Consider the following 15,867-nt stretch of genomic DNA (forward strand, 5'->3'; position numbering starts at 1 on the left):
ACTACATATCTAAATCTATCGAATGGAGCAAAAAAATGTGAATTTTTTTTAAGTCGGGTGCCAAGTTCACATAGCCCCGTGACCACGCTCGCTGAAAAGTGTTCGAAACGTCGGATCACATAATATTATGAACAAATCGCGTTCGAAATCCGCTAAAAACTCGTAAATTTTTATTAAGAAGTATATAAAACGCAAACGTGGCTGACTGACTGGTCTGTTAACACACAGCCCAAACTAGTGTACCGGTCAGGCTGAAATTTGGCACGCAGATAGCCACTTAGGAATTCGCTTAATAAGGCTATTCATAAATTTTATCCGCCCAGGGTATAAAATAGGGGGTGAAAGTTTGTTTTGTTAACGCGGGCGAAGCTGCGGTCAACCGCTAATAGAAGCGCATCCTTTCAGGGCGGAGGCCCATTTCCTTTCCCTCACCCTGCCCAGTCCATTCCTTCTTTCCAGTCGTCAAACATTTTTCCTTCCCTTCACCTTGAAAGCGGGCAGCGCATTCGCAGAGGCACTACCCTTCGAATGTGTATGCGCTGTGGTGATCGCTTACCATCTGGCGAACCACCAGCTCAATTGCCCACTATGACAGAAAAAAACTAGTAGAAGTATATAATACGATGTTGTGATAGGACTCTTTATACATCACATTAGTAAATCACGATAAGTACAGTTAAACATAGCGGTTTCCATCAAATATTTGTAATGCGTTATGTCCTGGTATGTTGACCTGAATAGCTAGGACATTATTATAGTGTTTTTCAAGTGTTAAATTGAATTTTCATCGTACTGATAATATAAACGCGAAAATATGTATGGATGTATGTATGGACAGATGGATGTATGGATGTTTGTGAATGGAAAACAGCTAATGGTTTGGGTATAAAATTCGGTACAGAGATAGATTATAATCTGGATTACCACATAGGCTACTTTTTAACCGTATACCACGCGACGCGACTAAAGACGCAAGTTTCAGGTAGTAAATAGACTTCTAATGAAATTTCGATATATTTGAATAAGCCTAAACTGCACCAAGCATAACAGACATCACTTACTACGTATTTCATATAAGTTCGTTCCCTTCCAAGCAAAGTCAGGGCACATAGCCAGTTCATTATTCATAAGCCCAGATTACTACGCACGTAGCTCTATGTGGGTCACACGCCACCTGTCTCACCGTTATACCCACGAGACATACCTTGTTTCAACTGTCTGTTCATAAATATTTGAGATATATTGTTAAAGAATGGTAAATAACCGATCGTGAGGCGGGATTCGAACCCGCGCCATTCGCCGTACGGTAGCAACGCCTCACCTCTCAGCCACCCGTGATTCCGCCCCAGCAATAGAATTTCTTCTACGCTTTTTATGTGCCTACATTTATTTATAATAAAACAGTAAATATTTATACAGAACCAGTTGTATCTAGATGAGAAATCTGGCAACAGACTGTATTAGACTTGGCTGGAAGCTAGAATATATGGTTAAGTTTTGAGAATTGAAGGTATATTAAATTGTATAATATATTAATTGTTATTTACATTTACAGTATCCGATCAATTATTCGACAGTATGCAACCTCGCTAGTTTATAAACTAACGGTATTTCCAAATACACTGCGACACATACCATATACAAATAAAAACTACATCCCAAGTGGTGAACACACATTACAAAACATCCTGGCGGTTTTTACAAAATCGCGAAACTCAGCGATGACGTCACCGCTCACGACCCACGTTTGCGTAAAACTCGAATTAATGTCAAACAATGATTCACCGCGGACCGCGTCCGCGTGTCATTTTGTAACACCAGCCAAGTGTTACAGGCCTCGTGTGTCAGCTGTTGACGGTGATGACTAGGGATGAGGTTTGCGAAGTTATTTAGCCGCTTCTTCATTACTTTTCATTGGCTTTATTATGATGGTATGTAATCGACTCGTTTAGACTCGATTATGACCACACTAACTTTGAACGGACAATAATTTCATGAGTTTATCTTTTTTATTTATAAATTTATCAGAATATTGCATCATCTTACATGATATAATATCTTATGGGCATTTCATTAATGACATGGGCCTGTTAGGCCATGACAAACAATCCTACTAATCCTACTAATCCTATCCTATCCTATCCTACTTCCTACTTCCAACTTATAATTATACTTAGACTTATACTTATCCTACTTCCTATCCTATTATCCTACTTCCTTCCTACTTAATACTATACATTAGAAAGGTAGTAAGGATGTGTGTGTTTGTTGCTCTTTCGCACAAAAACTACTGAACCGATTGCAATGTAAATTGGTACGTAGACAGCTAGACAACTGGAATAACATATAGGCCACTTTTTATCCCGATATTCGTACGGGATATGGATTTACGCGGGTGAAACCGCGGGGCGCAGCTAGTTATATATAAATCTACTTTGTGGTTTAGTCTAAAGTCGCGCCACAGACCGACAAACATACTTTCGCATTTTTATTATATCTGTGGTTTCGCGGAATTTTATTGCATACTGTATACGTGGGTACAGACTTTGTGCCACACTGATAACATCCTTTTATGAAAACGGTTCAAACCATATTTCGAAACGCTTTAAAAGTGTTTTCTATTTTACATACAGGTAGATAACGCGACGATAAACTGTTGTATTGATAAACGACCAGACCTGCATCCAATAATAACGCACCTTTTTTGAAGTCGGTTAAGAAGCTAGATTTATTCGATAATCAACGATTAACTTTCGCCCGTGGTTTTGACCACTGGGGAGACCGCTGGGCGTAGCTCGTCGATCTTTTATATACCTCATTAATATTATAAATGCCTAAGCAATTTTGTCTCTTGTTCACGCCTGCACGACTCAACCAATTTAGATGAAACTCAGTAAAGAGATAGTTTAAGAACTGAGAAAGGGAATACGATAAATTTTATCATGGAAATCCCACGGGAACCCCAATTCGGGGCAGTTCCAAGACTGTCTATTTTTCCTTTCAGGTACTGTACGGGGAAAGCCGCGTGCGAAACGCTAGCCTTCAAGCTAACTAGTCACATAAACGCAAATTCATTGAACTTAGTTACGCATGAATCGTGATGCGCCTTCCACACTCTGCCGGTGTTACAAACCGGTTCCCAAGTATTTGGGTTACAGACACACGCCCTTGTGGATGTGACTATCTGTATATATACTTGTTTATATATATAGGTCCTCTGTGGCCTTTGGAGAGTTCAGCTAATAATCCTTCTCCTACTAATCCTACTAATATTATAAATGCGAAAGGATGTGTGTAAGGATGTGTGTGTGTGTGTGTGTGTTTGTTACTCTTTCACGCAAAAACTACTGAACCGATTGCAAAGAAATTTGGTATGTAGACAGCTGGACATTTCGAATTACACATAGGTAACTTTTTATCCCGATATTCCTATGGGATAAAGACTTACGCGGGTAAAACCGCGGGGCGCAGCTAGTGAATAATAACATCTATTAAAGTACTCCCAATGAACGCGTGCGAAGACGCAGGCAAAAGCCAGTCATCAATAACGATAACTTAAGTTATCTTCACGCATAGATGGAAGCAAGCAGCTATGGGTCACGCCGGTGGATATCTAGGTAGGTATGGTAATTAGAAATTCTAACGTGTGGCCATTTTCTTTTTAAATCTATACTTAAGCGTGCATTTTTTTTTAATTTACTTGTAATTAGCTATAGGATTGCACAGACGGTAAATAATTAGTATGCAATATTAAGTACTAGTTGCGCCCCGCGGTTTCATCCGCGTAAGTCCGTATCCCATAGGAGTATCGGGATAAAAAGTTGCCTATATGTTATTCCAGTTGTCTACGTACCAAATTTCATTACAATCGGTCCAGTAGTTTTTGCGTGAAAGAGCAACAAAACACACACATATCCTAACAAACTTTTGCATTTATAATATTAGTAGGAAGTATTATTAGGAAGGATAGGAAGTTGGATTCTATTCCTAATACAAAAACGTTTATACATGGGACTAGCTGTTTCCCGCAGCTTCGACCGCATGGTCCTGATACGTTTTCATGGTACAAACTCTCATCGCCTATTTTATCCCTTGGGGGTAGAATTTATCAAAATCCTTTCTTAGTGCGGAAGCATACGTCATTACATCTATCTGAATGCCAAATTGCAGCCCGATCCGTTCAGTGGTTATGACTGTGCATTGATAGATAAATATATCAGTTAGTCAGTTACCTGTGAGTTTAATCCTACTATCCTACTAAAAAAACAGTCGAATTGACAACCTCCTCCCTTTTTGAGGTCGGTTGAAAATTTACTTAATAAACACACGGACGTAATAACGTAATACCTAGATATTTAATAATCTAAGGTAATGCTGTATTGAATACGATGAAACAGAATTAGAATCGTAGGTAGTTAACTGTTATTTCGTTAATAGATTTTGCTTATTAATTAGGAATTGATAACCACTGGAATGAAATAATTAATAAGTTAATGTAAAGTGTATAATGTCTAGCTAGAATATTTAGGCCCCTATACTAAATGTAAATATACATGGCAATATTCTATCACTAGCTGTAACCCGCGGGTCCACTCGCATGGTACCCGGATAAAAGGTAACTATGTGCTAATACAGACTATAATCTATCTCTGTACGAAATTTTATACGGATACGATGAACTGTTTTCGCGTGTAAGAGTAGCAAACATCCATACATCCATCTATACATACAAACTTTCGCGTTTAATATTAGTAGGATTAAACAGACTTCAATATGACTACAATACATACGGACTATGCGCTTCTACCCTCCATAAGACTATTTTTGAATTTTCTCAAGGATAAATTACTACAAGCACGAAAAAATAATATTATACCAGATGCAGTTGAAAGTATAAATCCTGAGAAATTTTGAAAGAATAGAAAAAAAGTAATAAGTATAAATCCTGCTAATTGTATTTGTAAGTATGGATGGATGTATGTATGTATGGATATTTGTCTTTCACGCCAAAACTCTTTGGAACAATTGCAATGAAATTTGGTACGTAGATAGCTGGACAACTCAAATAACACATAGGCAACTTTTTATTGTGGGAGTCGAGCACGCTTCGGCACGAATTGGGCCAGCTCGCACCGGGGAAGTACCACACCCCCACAGAAAACCGGCGTGAAATAGTGGCATGCCACTGTGTTTCGTACGGTGAGTGGGGGAGCTGGAGGCCCGTTTCCTTTTCCTCACCCGTCCCAGTCCATTCCTTCTTTCCAGTCGTTAATCCTTTCCTTACACCATAAAAGCGGGCAGCGCATTCACGGAGGTACTACCTTTGCGAATGTTTATGGGCGGGGGTGATCGCTTACCATCAGGCGAACCACCAGCTCAGCTGCCCGCTATGACATAAAAAAAAAAATCTCGATAAAATATTGAACTTCATTTAACTTTTATAGAAATAGAAAAACCAACACAGTTTGGTAGCGTAATGGTGAAAACTTTATAAGTAATGAATGGATAGTGGATGTTAGGCAATAAAATATGATTCATTTCTATTTCTATGTCAAATACTAAGATCCGTGCATATCCGTATTCTTTTAATTTCATTATTTCATGTTCAGTTCATATAACATACAATTATTAAGGAATAGGGTTTAAGGTTTATCAAATTCTTGTACCTACCTACCAACTTCAGACGTGATATACAAATGTATAAAATAAGTTGTAGGACATAAATTTTATGGATTAGATTTAATGACGGTTCTCTAAAAATTCAAATTGGAATATAATTTTTTTCTATTTTTAAAAAGTTGCCTTTGAAAGTCTTTGTTAATGAATATAGTCGATTTCTATTTACCGGAAAAGGATATGGGATTACTTCTCAATAGTTGTGTATTTGAATAAGTTGTAAATTTAATATATTATGATTACAATACTTACTTGAGCGATGGTAAATAAATGATTAAAAAAAACAAATCAAAAGTATGTTAAATGTAGCAAAAAACGTCACACATTTTCTTATTTCTCACAAGAAACTTTCACCACACCATCACATAAGTTCCGCTTACACAAACTGATAACAATTAAACGATATTTCACTTATTTCAATGTATGTATTTTTCTATACATTAAACACTTGTATATAATTGAATAAAAAGTTTTCAAACTGTTTTCTGTCGTTTATAATACGCCATATTACAAATACCGGCGCGCGCAACACAACTTGAAGCAAACTGACTCATTCAATGAATCCGTATAAGCCTGAGAGACAGAGATAACTATTGCGATTCACCTTTGAAAGACAAGGATAGATATAGGGTGTCATATAGCGGTAATTTTTTTCTCCTTTGGTGAACAACTTTCTAAAAACAGCTAGGTGTTTTCTTATTTACTACAAAATTGTGGTAATAATGATATTTATTTCATGCTTATAATCGGTGTAGAAAATAAATTCAAACTGGTATAATATAAAAAAAAACATATTTAATGATACGTTTTGTTAAAAAAAACGTTTTATAATAAATAAAAAGTTGAAATTGCTTATAACTAAGTATTAACACCTACTTATACAAAATTTATCGTATGAAAACGTATATTTACATCAATAATGTTATACGTCACGTAGAGTGGAAATTAATGTTTAATTTCGTCACCCTTACATGTGGCTCGTTGGTCTAGGGGTATGATTCTCGCTTCGGGTGCGAGAGGTCCCGGGTTCAAATCCCGGACGAGCCCGTGAAAACCTTTTTTAAATCTTTTGTTTTATTATGAGAATGGTTAAATTTAATTTATTTCTAATCTTACAATGCCTGCAATAGTAATTGCGAAATTACAATTTTTTTTTATATTTTCTGTCAACTGTCAACATTAATTATTATTGCTATATTGACGTACGTGAGATAATAGTGTTTCTACACAAAATATTGTTTTTGACAATATGTCTTCTACAGTATAGTAAATTAAGGACTTGTTATTGTAATTCATAAATTTATTATTATTAATTATTCGCTGACGCGGACGTGATGTTCCTGTTTAATGTAATTTTTATAGGAGTGACATCTAGCGAGAATTAAAACAAGTTAGCAAAAATATGTACATTTGTTAAACTAATTTTAGTAGTTCCTCTAGAATGCCAATAACAAATAAAAAAAATAAATTTAATTAAATTATAAAACATATTACTCTGTAGTCGAAGCCTAAATATTGATGCTTCAGTACAAATAAACGAGATGGCGTTAAAAAAAATGTGGATATAACACAGCCCGTGAAGCAGGACAATTTCATATGTAACTATTTTTTGCTCCTGTGACTTTTCATTTAGCCGGGTTACACGCCAGGTGTTTTTACTTTTAGAACCTACCCGTCTACCCGTTCTCCCCGCACCCCCACCCCGCAAAAGTTTTAACGACAGTTTGTCCTTGTAAAATTTTGTGCTCATTGGTAACTTGTTTAATAACAATGTAAAGACTAGAAGTTGTTTTTGTTAATGTGTTCTCAAATATAGTTTAGTTAAAGCAATAAACTGTGTTAAAATCATGTCTAGTGCAAGTAGTAGCAGCACACCACCAACGATGGCATCAATTAACGATGTCAGTGCGCTATTCCAAACGGCTAAAAAATATGAGGAATTGAACGTTATAGGAACAGGTAATTGTTAAAGTGCATAATTATTTAAATTTAATTATAACCTAGTAACCCATGTGCCGGTAAAAAGATTCGCGCATTTTATATCGCATATTATGCGACTCTTAACTTATAACTACATTGTTTTCTTTCAAATGATCTATATTTTGACATGCGCATTATAATACATAGATCTTACAATAGGTTAGCAATATTAATTAAAATATAAAACTCGGAACTCCGGTCCGTCAAAGAGCGAGATGCACTCATTACTTGATATCCCCGTCCCACTCTTGCAAGGGAGTGCATATTAAGTAAATTTACAACATTTTGTTCGAATTTATGACCTATGCACTGGTTTCAAGGCTTAGAATTCATTATGTTGTATAAAACTGCTTCCCATGCTATATTCTTTTCATAAACTTCTCCATGTTTACAACAGTTATTTTAAAACATAATATAATGTAAATAATAATGATTACAAATTTGTTATGCTGCTTTAAGATTATTATTGAAATCAATTTAATATTTTTTTTTTTACAAATACATTGTAGACCAATAATTAGTAATTATCTATACATATAAACAACATATCAAATAAAGGTAAGGTTCTCAATTTTACACTTTAACAACATTTAATCAGGTGTTAGTGGCTTCTAAACACTAGATACATACATTATTATATTTCAAATGTTGTTTTCTGTATCTTATGCTATCTTAATTATTTTTGAAGCGAATTTGTTGAAATTTATCACAGATACTTTAAGATGTAAGGTCTTGTCACATGCAGTGAAATTACTGTAAGTGTGATGTTTTCTACTGACCTAAATAAAATTTAGATTTCACTACAAATTTTACTAGATTTTTTATGAGTTGTCATAAAAAATCAGCGGCTTTTTGTTATAGCATACATTGTTTTATTTTAATTTGTACAATAACATTATATTAATTTTCAGGAGCATATGGTACTGTATATAAGGCGAGAGATTTACATAATGGAGGACAAATAGTTGCTATGAAGAAGGTAAAAGTGGCTCTGACAGAAGATGGTATCCCGCTGTCTACTCTTAGAGAAATAGCTCTACTGCGGCAGCTGGAAGCTTATAGACATCCTAATATAGTCAGGTAGATAACCTATTGGATAATAAAATAGATAGAAAATGTTCAGAGAGTTATTGTAACGTCTTAAAATAGTACTTATTCCATTATGGAACAATGATTGTGCTAGTCGGCTAGCTGGGCCTTTTTTCTATATAATTTGTACTACTATGAGATGTTACGGTAACCCTCATGGTTAATACATAAACTAGCTTATGCCGGTGGCTTCACACACATTATATTCAGAGTAGTTTAATATACATATAAACCTTTGAATCACTAATAAATAATCCTCATCAAAATCCATTATGTAGTTTAAAGATCTAAGCATACATACAAACATAGAGACAGACGCGGGAAGCGAATAAATAATCTGTACAAATTAATTGCTTTTTGTAACTATGAAACCATTCAAAGTCATGTCCTATTCCAGATTGCTAGACGTCTGCCACGGCGGCCAGTCCCTCGAGCGGGAACACCAGCTGGTCCTCTTTTTGGTCTTCGAGCATGTGGAACAAGATTTGGAGTCGTATTTGAAGAGAGCACCTGGTCCTTTGAGCGAGAATAGAATTAGAGTGAGCTTTGTTGTTTTAGTTATAAATGAATAAGTATTTGTCTAGAGATATATTATAGTCAACTGGACACTCGCCCCGGCGCCGCCGGGATATCAACATTTCTGTTTTATCCCAAGGGAGCATTTAATCGGGATAAAAAGTATCCTATCACCCAAGTCACCTCATTCCGTGTCTGTACACCAAATTTCATGAAAATCTGTTCAATAATTTCAGTGTGATAGACAGACAAACATCCAAGCAAAGAAACTTTCATATTTATAATATTACTGTGATTAGTGCGATGTATAAATAGTTGTCCAAATATTAATTATAATCAACTTGGTTAATATCCTACAGATACTTAAACAAAAGTTTGTAAGTATGATGGAAAAAATAAATAAATTATCATCATCATCATCATCATCATCAGCCCATACATGTTCCCACTGCTGGGACACAGGCCTCCTATGAGGGTTCAGGCCATAATCCACTACGCTGGCCAAGTGCGGGTTGGCAGATGTCACATGTCGTCGAACTTTTGATTCTTGGACATGCCGGTTTCCTCACGACGTTTTCCTTCACCGTTTTAAGCAGTGGTGATGTTATCCACATCTGCAGATCAATTGAAAAATCAATTTATTTCCTGCACGCTCGCCCGGTCTCGAACCCCGACTTATCGATTTTGAAGTCCGAGGTTCTCACCACTGAGCCAGCACTGCTTATTAAAATAAATTATACATCACATAAAATATGGATCTCAGGCCAAATATAGCTTTCTGTGTTGCACGAGTCAAAAAGTTCAATCTGACGTGCAATAAACTAATTGTTACTACATATATGTGATATTGAAAATGCCACAATTTAATATAATTTTATTTTATACAAATAATTAAAATTTTTTCAATTAGTATAAGAAGAAAGGGAAATTTTTTCTTCTTCTTTCAGGGAAGAAAGAAAATGCCTATTTTTCAACACATCAAGGGGCCCTTTAAAAAATGTGTGATGTAGTAGATGAAATGTTGCTCATTTAAAGCTGGAGAGCCGAAGAGAAGTTGAAAACTGGGGGCCTTATATAATTGTTACAAAAAAAGAGAAGAAGAGAAATATTTAATTAATTCAAACAAATTATAGGTTTATAATACAATCATTGCAGTGTCTGTGTCTGTGAAGTGCTATGCCATTAAATTTTTTTAATATAAGTCGGGTTAAGGACGCTTAGAGTATATAAGCTAAAGAGTAACTGAAAAAATTGGTAACCCATCCAATTTATGACCGAACCATTAGCTGCTTAACCTATTTTTTTTTATTTGTTATAATAGCAAGTGAAATATATCCTACTATGTATTATTAAAAACGCGAAAGTTTGTAAGTATGGATGTTTGTTACTCTTTCACGCAAATACTTCTGAATCTATTGTAATGAAATTTGGTATGTAGACAGCTGGACAACTGGACAACTGGAAGATCACATAGGCACTTTTTTCACACTTTTTTCCCGATATTCCTACGGGATACATTTACGCGGGGGTAACCGCGGGGCGCAGCTTATCATCTATAAAAATTTCAACTGTCCAACTAATGGATGGACAGACAATTAAAGGACAGCAATCCAATTTTACGCATTGGTTTGTTTTTTTCAACAATTCCTCTCCCTTCCAGAACATGTCCTACGATATCCTCTCCGGAGTGGATTTCCTCCACTCCCACAGGATAGTCCATCGCGACCTGAAGCCACACAACCTGCTAGTGACCTCTACGGGACGAGTTAAGTTAGCTGACTTCGGCTTGGCTAAAACTTATGATACGGAGATGAAGTTAACAAGTGTGGTATGTGAATTTTTATTTAAAACTCTAAGGCCCAAGCCGAAATTATGTATGTTTTTTTTTTTCAAAATTTTATCAATAAGAGTATAATTATAATAGATTCTAGTTGGTTCGATGTGTGGTTTTTCGGACATCTTTGAATGCTTCATTCCTTTCCAAAAGAATAGAATTTATCAAAGAAAACATTCTTTGATAAATTACAAAAATTAAGAGATTATGGTGGCGGGCAACTGAGCTGGTGGTTCGCCTGATGGTAAGCGATCACCACCACTCATGTACATTTGCAGAAGTTGGGTTGCTGCAAATTCGCTGGCCGCTTTTAAGGGGTAGAGGATAAGGGAAGTATAGACGAGGGGAATAAAGGAATGAACTGGGATGGGTGAGGAAAAGGAAAAGGGCCTCAATCTCCTCCAAGCACCTAACGAAATACTAGTAAAGTATTTCACGCCGGTCTATGCGGGTGTGGTACTTCCCCGTTGCCAGCTGGCACAATTCGTGCCGAAACGTGTTCGACTCCCACACGTAAAGTACTGTTCCTTCAATAAAATTTAAATTTTTCTAAATTTCCAGGTGGTAACACTATGGTACAGGCCACCGGAAGTGCTGTTAGGCGTATCATACAACACAGCTGTGGATGTATGGTCGTGTGGATGTGTGCTCGCTCAGCTCCATACGAGGACGCCACTGTTACCTGGCTCGTGTGATTCTGAGCAATTGCACTGCATATTTAGGTGAGATTTTTGTTGAGTGTAGTTTATGTTGTGTGATGTTAACTACCCGGGCGGAGCCGGAGCGTGCAGCTAGTATACATAATATAGTGTATCTATATAAAATAAATTTATTATTTGCACATATTAATTGTTTGTGCGTTTGTATGTCCTTCCAGACTTATAGGCAGACCGCCTCGTCACGAGTGGCCAGACAATGTATCTATAGTCGCAGACAGTTTCCCAGACTACCCGCCGCAGGACCTGGCTGATGTGTTGCCTAGGATCCACCCGCAAGCACTAGATCTTATCAAGGTGATATTTTAACTTGTTCTGTGATAAGAAAAAAAAAATCATTCACTTTTAGCAGTCCCAATTAAAAATGAAACAAGCTAATACATTTAATTGTGTACCAAATGATAAAAAAGTAAAGAATACACACATTATATAAATTCAAAAGCATAACAGGCGGTCTTATCGCTAGGCGGCGATCTCTCCCAGGCAACCTGGTGGTCAAGGAGACGCTCCAAAGTTTTCCTAGCGTAGTTCCCTTTCCAGTCCAGGGATTTCAGGGAGAAAAACTATCCTTATCATTAAACAAACTATATCTGTACCAAATTTCAACCAAAACGGCTCAGTGTTTTAGGCGTGAAGAAGAGATAGACTTAGTTTCATTTAGTTTAGTGAAGCTCATAATTTGTCGATAGAGTATCTTCCAACACTTTTTGACGATTATTTTATATCATTAGATGTCATTTTTACACACTTTCATTGATATGAAGCTATCACTTGTATGTTTGTATGTCTGTAACAGACTCATTTGAGCGCGATTTAGACTCACTTTAAACGGCCGGATTTCATTTAAATTTTGATCAACGATTGATGAAAATTCACTTATCCTGCTATCCTACTTCCTACTAATATTAGAAATGCGAAAGTTTGTAAGGATGTGTGTGCGTTTGTTGCTCTTTCACGCAAAAACTACTGAACCGATTGCAATGAAATTTGCTACGTAGACAGCCGGACAACTGGAATAACATAAAGACTACTTTTTATCCCGATTATCCTACGGGATACGGACTTACGCGGGTGAAACCGCGGGGCGCAGCTAGTATGATATTATTTTAGTTCGGTCTTCTATTAAAAGAGCGTTTTTCGGTTTCTTTGAAACTATTTTTTTTGCGCTATCCCTTAAACCTCTCACATTTCCTTTCCAACCAGGTTGCCTGGCAGAGAAGTTTAGCAATAAGCCGCCCTTTGTACAAGATATGAATAACTAAATAATTATTTTGTATAAGGATTGTTTTTTATTTTTGTACAATAAAGCATTATAAATAAATACATACTGTTACATACCCACAACTGGCTATAAATTTTCTTTATAATGCATATTAATAATTTTTTTCATATTTTCAGGGTATGTTAGTATTCGATCCAGCGAAAAGGCTAACAGCATTAGACTGCCTGGAACACCCGTATTTCACGGACGAACCTCTCTCGTGAAAGTTGGCCCACGCCCCACTGTGGGACACGACGGTATTGATATAGACAAAGTAACTTTAGCGAGATTATAGTGACATGTATTAGGAGCTTAAAAAATTGTCATTTTTTTTTTAATTTCATTTATCTTTGGGAAACAAACAATACAATTATTCTTATACATTATAGACATACAGATTTTAAGAAAGAAAGACAGAAAGAACCATTTATTTGACTCCACATAATTACAATTAAAACAAAAACAATTAAATTAAGACCACACAGTACAACAATAAAAACGAGAAAAAAAAACAATTTTTTTACAAAACCCATGAAAATTTGGAAAAATTGTTATTCTTCTTGAAAACGTAAACATTAAAAATACGATATAAAACACAACGATACAAAAAAAATAAAAAAACATGGCATTTAAAACAACTGATTTCAGTTGACTGACCATTTGGTCATTAAGTATAAAAAACCATTATAAGTTTAGAAAATAAAGATTTTATTGGATTTTAAAAGCGATTTGTTAATTGCGTTTTAAATATTTATCTAATTAAATCTAAATTTATGATACTCGCGTAATAACAAACACAAGAAAATATAACTTCTTATAATTTCCAAGTTACTTTCTCTATAGCATTACTTATCCTTTCTGCTGTTAAGTAATTAAGTCTTAAATAACAGAACCCACCATTTTTTGTTCCGCATATTAGTATTAACATTCGTCTAGTGTTTAGGTTACGTCCTAGGTCTTAGGTTTAATGAAACTATGAAAAAATCTAATTTGCAAGATTTTCTTATTGTTTAGATTCCTCTTTCTATAAAACTGCTAAACCATACAGAGTGAACATTTATTACATAGATAGATGTAATCCTGGAATAGCACATAAACTTTCTATCTCATAAGAAAACACGAGCTCGACTATTACTCATGAAATAAGATTATAAATAATTATAATACTAGATTTAGCAAAAGTCCCCGGGGTCCCCGCATTCCCGGACAAATACTATCCAACATTTCCTAGGGTATATTTGATAAAAAATTCATACCAAATCAGTTCAGTGGTTTAGACGTGAAGGAGATACAGACAGACCGCGCTACTTTCGCATTTAAAATCCTGCGCGATCTCTATGTTCACTGAATATCACTGAATTTTTGATTAATTTTATATAGTTTTATCTGGCAATCTAATAATTCGTAAAATGAGAATCTTAAATGATTACTGGTGATTATTTTCGAAAAAAAAACTTTAATCGGAATTAATGAAAAAAAGAACATAACATACGTATTTATATGAAGAACAAACAAACAAAAAAACTATAAATATATATATACCACAGAACTAAGAAGTTATGAAACTGGCTTCTCACGTTATATCATAAACAACTAAGATATGTTAATGTTAATAATTAAGAGAAATTAATTTTAAGTTTTCAAATTACGTCGTTTATCGATATTTTTATAAGCTGTCATTCCTCGCCAAATAAAATTATTTTTACATTACACTTGTTTTATTTAATTCATTTAATGTTTATTTTAATTACAAGCAGTTCGGGAAAACACTACTAAATTAACTGAAACATTATTATTTTTTGAAATCAATTTCTCTTCATGAAAATCTGTTATAATGTTTCTTACTCAACAGAAACAGTTGAATCGGTTAGGATAAAATTTATTTATATGTTACACCAATAATTATGTGGGAAAGGAATAAAGAACAGCAATATTTCAAATGATTTATTACAAAATTTTACAAAATTAAAAGAAATAATATCATAGCATAATAGAATTATGTAATTGTGCATATTCACAGACATTGAGTATTTTTTATTATAGAGATCAATATGCAAAGGAATAAATAATATTGTTAATTAGTTATACAATGTATATTAATTCGTTCAAAGTACATCATGACATCAAAAATTGACGCAGACTCGAACCTATTCTCAGTTTTGCGTCTCTACTAATTACATACTAATCTCACACTAAATTTTTCTTTTATACATTCAACGGTTTTTGAGATTTCGTGTTGGGGGAGTTACTGAGTGACCCTTTTATATACATACATTAAATCTGTGTGTAAACCACATTCACCCGATAATCAATTATATTTGCGGAATAAAAAAAAAACCACGAGGCGGGATTCAAACATGCGTCTTACTCCATTAGTCCGGATCCTTGAGATCGATTTTCTTCTATTAATAATTTTCAAATATTTAGAAATTGCCTTTTGGTGCTGTTAAAACAGCTGACACATGTACTTTTTATATTTCCCGCCACATTTAATTTTTTTTTTAGCAGTGCAATCAGACTACTGGGGAAGGGCTGTACTGGTGGTAATTGGTCTCCACTAGCAACACTGGTGATGATACAACTATAGTGCTATTAATATTTGTGATGCAAGTGATTGTTGAGTATTTGAATTTAATGGACACTCATTCTTCATTATATTTTTCCGTCTGAATATATGTCATCTGCTCGTGGTATACTGAAAAAAAATATATCCGCTGATTCCATGCTACATGTAACCGCATTCAAAAAGGAGGTTCTCAAATCGACTGTTTTTGTGATTGTCACCTAATAATTTG

At 35.0% G+C, this 15,867-nt stretch overlaps 2 protein-coding genes and 1 non-coding gene across 3 annotated transcripts in view; 2 read left to right on the forward strand and 1 right to left on the reverse strand.

The window, feature by feature from the left end:
* The window catches only part of LOC119836379, a 31,019-nt gene extending 24,797 nt beyond the window's left edge, over positions 1-6,222 (reverse strand). The window contains exon 1 of the mRNA XM_038361683.1: positions 5,929-6,222. The gene's annotated coding sequence lies outside the window, so the exon portion shown is untranslated. The remainder of the gene's footprint in view (positions 1-5,928) is intronic.
* A 429-nt stretch (positions 6,223-6,651) lies between these two features.
* On the forward strand, positions 6,652-6,723 carry Trnap-cgg. The gene has a single exon. It is a non-coding gene; the product is annotated as a tRNA-Pro (tRNA).
* A 624-nt stretch (positions 6,724-7,347) lies between these two features.
* On the forward strand, positions 7,348-13,574 carry LOC119836525 (cyclin-dependent kinase 4). Its single transcript, XM_038361898.1, has 7 exons — positions 7,348-7,635; positions 8,568-8,736; positions 9,143-9,284; positions 10,922-11,089; positions 11,657-11,817; positions 11,973-12,108; positions 13,210-13,574. Exons 1-7 carry the CDS (start codon positions 7,524-7,526, stop codon positions 13,294-13,296), a joined length of 975 nt encoding a protein of 324 aa, XP_038217826.1. The 5' UTR covers positions 7,348-7,523; the 3' UTR covers positions 13,297-13,574.
* Positions 13,575-15,867: the final 2,293 nt, after the last annotated feature.

The sequence above is a fragment of the Zerene cesonia genome, chromosome 24, assembly GCF_012273895.1.
Source record: "Zerene cesonia ecotype Mississippi chromosome 24, Zerene_cesonia_1.1, whole genome shotgun sequence".
Taxonomy (NCBI): Eukaryota; Metazoa; Arthropoda; class Insecta; order Lepidoptera; family Pieridae; genus Zerene; species Zerene cesonia.